Source organism: Triticum dicoccoides, chromosome 5B, assembly GCF_002162155.2.
Source record: "Triticum dicoccoides isolate Atlit2015 ecotype Zavitan chromosome 5B, WEW_v2.0, whole genome shotgun sequence".
NCBI classification, from domain to species: Eukaryota; Viridiplantae; Streptophyta; class Magnoliopsida; order Poales; family Poaceae; genus Triticum; species Triticum dicoccoides.
In genome coordinates, this window is record NC_041389.1 from 402,601,410 (window position 1) to 402,608,905 (window position 7,496).

The 7,496-nt window shown below is 39.1% G+C and overlaps 1 protein-coding gene across 1 annotated transcript in view; it reads right to left on the minus strand.

Moving 5' to 3' along the window:
• Positions 1-1,004: 1,004 nt before the first annotated feature.
• Positions 1,005-7,496, minus strand: part of LOC119305594 (putative leucine-rich repeat receptor-like serine/threonine-protein kinase At2g19230) — a 20,372-nt gene continuing 13,880 nt past the window's right edge. Inside the window, exons 3-13 of the mRNA XM_037582079.1 lie at positions 6,169-6,497; positions 4,138-4,276; positions 3,908-3,979; positions 3,754-3,825; positions 3,184-3,264; positions 2,937-3,100; positions 2,627-2,844; positions 2,413-2,539; positions 2,252-2,320; positions 1,784-1,976; positions 1,005-1,622 (exon numbers count right to left, since the gene is read on the minus strand). Coding sequence (XP_037437976.1) covers positions 1,061-1,622; positions 1,784-1,976; positions 2,252-2,320; positions 2,413-2,539; positions 2,627-2,844; positions 2,937-3,100; positions 3,184-3,264; positions 3,754-3,825; positions 3,908-3,979; positions 4,138-4,276; positions 6,169-6,497 — 2,026 coding nt within the window. The 3' untranslated portion in view covers positions 1,005-1,060. The remainder of the gene's footprint in view (positions 1,623-1,783; positions 1,977-2,251; positions 2,321-2,412; positions 2,540-2,626; positions 2,845-2,936; positions 3,101-3,183; positions 3,265-3,753; positions 3,826-3,907; positions 3,980-4,137; positions 4,277-6,168; positions 6,498-7,496) is intronic.

Sequence of the window (7,496 nt, forward strand, 5' to 3'; positions counted from 1 at the left end):
CATCACTTGCGTTGGGAGCAATGCGGGTTCTGTGCCTCAACTCTGACAACAAGGAGAAGCTTGTCTGGACCCCCGGAATCAGGCTTTCATCAAGGTATGACATTGTCCTTGCTACGCTAACTGCGAAATACTCATAAATCCCATCCCCACCCAGCTAAAAGAGAGGGTAGGTCTGTTATGATGCCTCAGTAAAATCTTGACAATTTGTGGATAAAATATATCGTATACTGGTAAACTTATGCTTCATGCTTCAGCAAATTCTCTGGAATTTGAGGAAGCGAAACAGATACATATGTGGTTTGTTAAATGCTTATCTAAGCACTATTTCTTGGTAGCTTGATAATTAAGTGTTGTTCAATTTGTGGATAACAATATATCATATACTGGTAACCTCTGCTTCATGCTTAAACAAATTCTCTGGAATTTGAGGAAGCGAAACAGATACACGTGGTTTGTTAAATGCTTATCTAAGCCCTATTTCTTGGAAGCTTGAGAACAAAGTTGTTCAACTTTGTGGCTCGGATGCTGATTTGGTTTCTAAGTTGATCTTTGTGTTTACTGTAATCCATCAGTTTCTATGCTAGGATCTTGGTAAAATCTGCCACGCCTTCAATTCTGCATCTAAAGAGTCTGGCCTAAATCGTAAAAGGTTGAACTGTTTGCTCACCCCCGTCTTCTAGTCGATGTCCCAGATCCTATATATGGTACATGTGGCGCAAGTTTTCATAAATCAAGTAATTTATTGACAATTTCGTTAAATTGGGAATGTTCTCATTTAAAAAGGGGGGTGGAACTAAAAATTTACTCATAAAATAAGGACATCTATACTGTCTTAAGCAGCCATAGGAAAACAGAAATGGGAATTTCTTGCTTTCTTTCTTTTACAAGCCAGATAAGAATCTATACATTCCATAATCAATCCCAATCCCTCTAAGTAAAAACATTGCATCATCAAAGCTTTCAAAACCTGTTATTGCAGAAGAAATCAATAATAGATACACAAAGGCATGGGTCTAAGAAGAGATATCACTGTATTTAGACCAGATGGGCGACAAAGTCCTCATCCTGCAGCAGGACCGGTGGCCACCACTGAAGCGCTGCCAGGATTATTTTCCACTCTCAGTGCTGCGCTGCTGTGGGCAGCATCAGTTGTGGATTGGCCAGTGGTGTACATACTAGAACTTGAATTGGGATCGTCGCAGCTACCGGTGTAGAAGATGTCATTCCTGTTGCCACTGATACTTGTGTAGTATGTGCCACTTGTGTCGCCATTCATGGCAGTGTAAAAGATGGCACGGTTATCCTCCAGATCGAGGTACTCTAGCAACTGCGCCACCACGCGGGTCATCGTGGGCCGCTGCGTCGGAATTTGCGCCGTGCACTCCAGCGCGAGGTCCACGACCTTCCACACACTGTTGATGTCATAATTGCCTTGCATGCGCGTGTCCACCAAGCCCTCGATGTCACCACGTGAAAGGCGTTGTTGCGCCCACTTGACAATATGGGTCGGCTGCTCCTGCCATATTTGCACGAAGGGAGTCTTTCCAGTGATCAGCTCCAGTAGCACCACGCCAAAGCTGTACACATCGCTCTTTTCAGTGAGCTGCAGTGCTGTTGCATACCTGCAATGCATTGTAATACGTATTACATTTTTTTCGAGAAAGTGGAAGGAGCACCTCCTTTCAATTTGAGGAAAGAGTGTTTGATTTGGATCACAAGTGTTATAATAAGCACTCTGAATCCGAAACAAACTAAAGCAATGAGAATATCATTACTATCATACTCAGGGGCAAGGTAGCCTTGTGTGCCAACCACCCTGGCCGTGGATACATGTGTATCATCATCGCAATTGAAGGCTTTCATCAAGCCAAAATCAGCAACCTTGGCCTTCATATTGGAATCCAGTAGGATGTTTGACATCTTCACATCACGGTGTACAAATGGCGGGCTACACGCCTTGTGCAGGTACTCGAGGCCTGCATGCACATGGCATCAGTTTCATCGACCATTACACATCTTGTATCATGTAATCCTTCCAGAATAGATCAAAAGTGATAATGGCTTGTCGCGCTACAGTACCGTGCCCATGCCAATACCTATCATTTCACTATTCGGTTCAGATTCCTCTTACCATATGTTGTGGATCGATTCTATCTCTTAGTACATATTTGTTGTATAAGCTGCGGCTACCCCTTTACATCTATATATACAGAGGAATAGAGAACAAGGTCCGAACCAGAAGACTATATACCTTGCGCGGACTCTGATGCAATACAGAGCCTCTGTCTCCAGGTTAAACATTCACCATTGCGATCTCGCCCTGAAGAGCATGGTTTGGTGTTAGCATTATGAAACTTGGGGATGGAAGCCTAGAATGCTCTTATGGATGAAGTGGAAGTGGCAACACCACACCTCTGAGTTTATCTGCAAGGTTTCCATTTGACATATGCTCATAGACAAGGGCCATGTACTCACCATCCTTGCAATAACCAATTAAGGAGACTAGATTCCTGTGATGAATCCCTGTTAAGTTTTGTGCCTGACAGAGGACAAGACAAATTAGTTACATGCCTTCCAAAGTTAGCTGCAAATATAGGCAACTGATTTACACTTGATCAGGCATTACCTCCGTCAAGAACTCTTTGACACCTTGATTGGAAGATTGAGACCTCAGCTTGACTGCCACCTGGGTACCATCCTCCAAGAAGCCGTCAAAGACCATGCCAAAGCCTCCTTCGCCGAGCACTCGCTGGAAGTTGCTGGTTATCACCTCCAGTTCTGCGTATGTGAACCGACGGTTGCGAGATGGCACTTCGCTCACCTCATTCGGTGGATTTGGCGGTCCTTCATAGGTAAATTATTAAGATCAAAACAAACATAGCCACCAGACATGTAGAACAACTGATGTGTTGATGTTAAAATTCTCTCGGTCTAACCTTGTTTCTTTTTCATTACATAAAACAATAGTACTACCAGTCCTCCTATCGCCACAGCTCCAACTATTATAACAGCAGTATGGGCGGCACTTATAGAGTTTTGCTTCTTCCTTTTAGGCTGGCAAGAACTGCTGTCACTGCAAAGGTTTGGGTTCTTGTCATATCTATAAAAGAGAAATGATAAGCAAATCTGTCCGGGTGAGTGTCAATTGTACGGAAAACAAATGTATGTATATAATGGAATAACCTTAGAGTTAGGTTGCCATCACGCATCCGTATCAAAAGGCCAAATGGAATTGACCCATTAAGCTGGTTGGCTGTCAAATCTCTGAGGGGACAAAATAATATTGACGTGAAAAGAACAGTGCAGTGAGTATACAAAAAATTTACTCACTTGAGAGCTGTCAATTTGCGAAAAGGACTAAAGGGGATACTCTGTTATATCGCTGTATCCAAATTAATCATAATATTTTTTATGACTAACTAAAATATTAACCCTGCTGTTTTAAAATGGCAGCATTATATATTTGTTCTAAGTCAACTTTTAAAATTTGCCTAAGTTCATAAAATATGCCTATATCTTCGTCATCAATTAAAGATATTACAAACCATGTTTATAATGGATTTAATGGTACTAATTTGGTGTTTGAGATGTCGATTCATTTCTTGATATACTTGGTCAAATTTAATGCTACTATTTTGAAGCGGAGGAAGTCGGTACAAAAATAACATGATTGAGAAGTACTTACAACTTCTCAACCAATCAATGAAAAGAGGAGCAATACTTTTGTGTTTCCTCCAGAAAAGAAGTACTTACAACAGCGTGAGTGAGGGTAGCTGTGAAAGTCCTTCAGGAATTGATCCAGTCAATTCATTACGTGACAAATCCCTAAGATACATGACAGTCATACTAGATATGTGAACTGCAAAGAAAATTTCTTGTGTAAATGGATCTAAAACATGATACTCACATGTACTGGATAGCTTTGAGATTGGCGAAATAGGATGATATATCGCCACCCAAACCGTGAAATGACATGTTGCTGTATAAACGCATAAAGGTTCAAACAACACAATTGCATTTCTATATCTACCAGAGAACTACTCCCTCCGTTCCAAATTACTCGTCGTGGTTTTAGTTCAAATTTGAACTAAAACCATGACGAGTAATTTGGAACGGAGGGAGTACATTCGAACTTACATGTTTGTGATTCTCTGAGGTCTGGAGATGGGATAGCTACAAGCTAATCCATCCCACACAAGAGTCTTTGGGGCACATGGGTCACCCACCCAATTGTTCTTCACCTGATACTTAGCCTTGATTGCAGTGATGGCAGATACTATTTTTTTCCGATAACACAAGACAAAAAAAACAAAGTTGTCAGCTCGTGTGCATCTATCTGTATCAACAAAGATATACTCATCAACTGATAGTGGATATTCAAGGAATTTTCTACAATATAATAATTATTTGGACGTTCAGTCATTTGTCAACTCTGGCATGTGTCATATGGTTTGGTGACATTTTGATCGACAACACATGACGAAGTTCATTGGATCGACTAACAAAAAAGGACTATGATCCCCGCAAAAAAAAGGGACTAAGCACAACAAAACCTAAATTAGCAAATATGTATCACAAAATATTGTCTAATCTGTTTTCTTGTTAATGAGTTCGGGCATGAAATATAGTGGCATACTAGATGTATCTAGTGTAAATATTATCTGATTTTCTATGCTGCAGCGGCACATGTCATAAAGGGTGAGAGCGCATGATATGTCCTCTAGAGGAGAGGTGGGTTTTACAAGGTGTTTGAGAAGCAAGTTATTTTTATAATAAGTTGTCTCTAGCATGAAGTTGAACTCCTGCGGTTCTATGAGTTTGTGGTGACTCGAAAAATCAAAGTGTTTCTATTATCTTAACAATATTTGTTTGAGTATATTTCCGTAGTAACATATAATCTCGGTTGGATCCTATTATATATAACATTTCTTGGTTAACAGTTTTTTTAAGCTCTGAAAAAATTGTAAGCAGAGTTATATACATGTCTTAGGCCTAACATATGGTGGGATTTCCGGCTACGCTGCTATGGGCAAAAGCTTCGTTGTGAGCAGCGAAGGCACCAGATGTTCTGATAGAAATAGGCAGATTCACATAGAGTGAAGCAGGCCAAACACCTTAGGAAAATAGACTTGTCATGGGACAAAAGGTAGCAGTTTTATCAATACAAACTTCAACACTCCCTCTTATATCTAGGCTTTAGATGCATAGACTCCACGGGTGTTGAGAATCTAATGGAAGATTGATCTGGCCAATATTCAAGAGAGAACAACAATGAACGTGGCAGTTGAAATGAGGGGCCATTGGATCTTTGTCTCCCTGCCTCAAAGATGACAACTCTCTCTTCCAAAACGTAAGTATTTCTAGTTTTAGCTAAGTTAGATCTTAAATTTGAGCAAGTTTACACAGAACAACATCTAAAAAAAAAATTCTGTAGAAGAGTATCAACATCTACCATATTAAATAAGTATACTCTAACCCGCAAAAAAAGTACACTGCAAAAAATATTTCACAATGATTCTTGTTTTGGGGGATATGTTCCATAATTGTTCTACTGTTGCTAATTGATGTCATAAATATTGTTATTATTTTCTTCTCCCTCCTTCCCAAAATGATGTTCTAGTTTTGTTCTAAGTCAAACGTATTTAAGTTTGACCAAGTTTATAAAAAAAAATCTATGCCAACAACCTTTTTTGTGAAAAATAGATCAAATGGTGAATTAAATTAAATTAATGTGATGTTATAGATGTTGGTAAATTTTTTGATAAATTTGGTGGAAGTTAAAAAATTTGACTTGGTATAAAAACTAGGACATCAATTATTTTTGGAACTGATTGTATAAGCTTTGTCAAACTTGAGATGGTTTGACTTAGGATAAATTAGAAATACTTTTATTTTAGAACAAAGGGAGTTTAAGGAGCAAAGATTGATGGGCAGTCACGGGTATGAAATTGGGGAACCAATATATGCACAATACACTGAAGCTGTTGTAATTCATGGAGTCTAGGCCCCAATGTCTTCTAAAAAGGAGGTGTGGAACAAAAATATGAATAACATTTGAATTGGAATGCTTATTATTCCAAATCATATGGTTTTATCCTACATATAGGGCCCCATCATTTATAAGTAACTCTTTAGTTATAATACGAGTATGATTCCGCATTTGCATACCATCTTGAGCGTCGGTGCCGACACTAGCTGTGGAAATGGGGGAGAAAAGCTCGGCAGCATTGATGAAGGGCGGTAGTATTGTAGACGTAGCGTTGATGCCGTGAATTTCCCTGATTGCTGTGCGATTGGTGGCATTCAATTTGATGTAGTTCTCCTGCGGACTGAGGAATGGGGAGGGTTCATCTACGTGGAACACTTCTGTGATGTATCTCTCCACTTTTCCCATGCTTCCCCACCAATACTCGGCTTTGCCGACGCCGAGGAAGAATAGGCGGTCGTGGGTGCCGTCCAAGACCTGTAGCTCCGAGAAGTACAGAATAGGTAGGAGCCTACAACGGTTATGTGCAATTGGTCAGTAGACAAGTATACACTAGTAAAAAAAGGGATATTTGTCCCATTTCATAAGGGCCTTTCGTTACTAAAGCCTCCCCCTTTAGTCCCGGTTCTTACACGAACCGGGACTAAAGGCTCTCCATGTGGCCGTTGTCTGGGGGTCCACCTTTAGTCCCGGTTGGTACTAAAGGAAAATTTATGATTTCTTTTTTTTAAATGATTTTTTTTGAAATATCTTTTTTTTATTTTCAAATTTCTGAATTATTTTAACCTCTCATCTCTAATCACCCCTCATCACTGCTCAATTTAACCTCTAATCACCCCTCATCATCTAACTTTTCGAACGGTCACCCATCCTCTCACTACTCCAACCTGAGCACGCTTAACTTTCGGGTTCTATTCTCCCTCGTTTCCAAGTCTGTACTTGTTGTTTTCCTGACAATAATAAGATGTCAATCCTATTAACCTCAGGAATTTAGCTTGAGCATGAAGTCACACATTTCACTGTTTGAGTTTGAAACTATTGTTCTAATAAATAACACTAATATTTAGTAACACTAATATTTCTTCAATAATTAGTTTGACCATTGTTTGACCACAGTTTGACCAGATTTGACCAAAATTCAAAAAAAACTGAAATAATTATTTAGTAACACTAATACTTCTTGAATAAGTAGTTTGACCAGATTTAACAAAAATTCAAAAAAAAACTAAAATTTGATGATTTTTTTTGCCTTCGGATCTTAAAAGCCCCGTAACTTTTTTTCTGTTAGGTTTTTGAGGATTTTGAAAATGTTTAATGGGGTGTTAAATTCGGATGTAACTTTTTGAGTAGATCATTTTTCATATAAAAAACTTTTTCATCCGAGTTAGTAGGCAAAAGTTATGCCCATTTTACAAATTCTCGAGAGATTTTGCAAATAAAGTCGAAATTCATATTTGCAAATTTTCCCAACAACTAGACCACATATCACATGGGAAACTTATTTTATTTT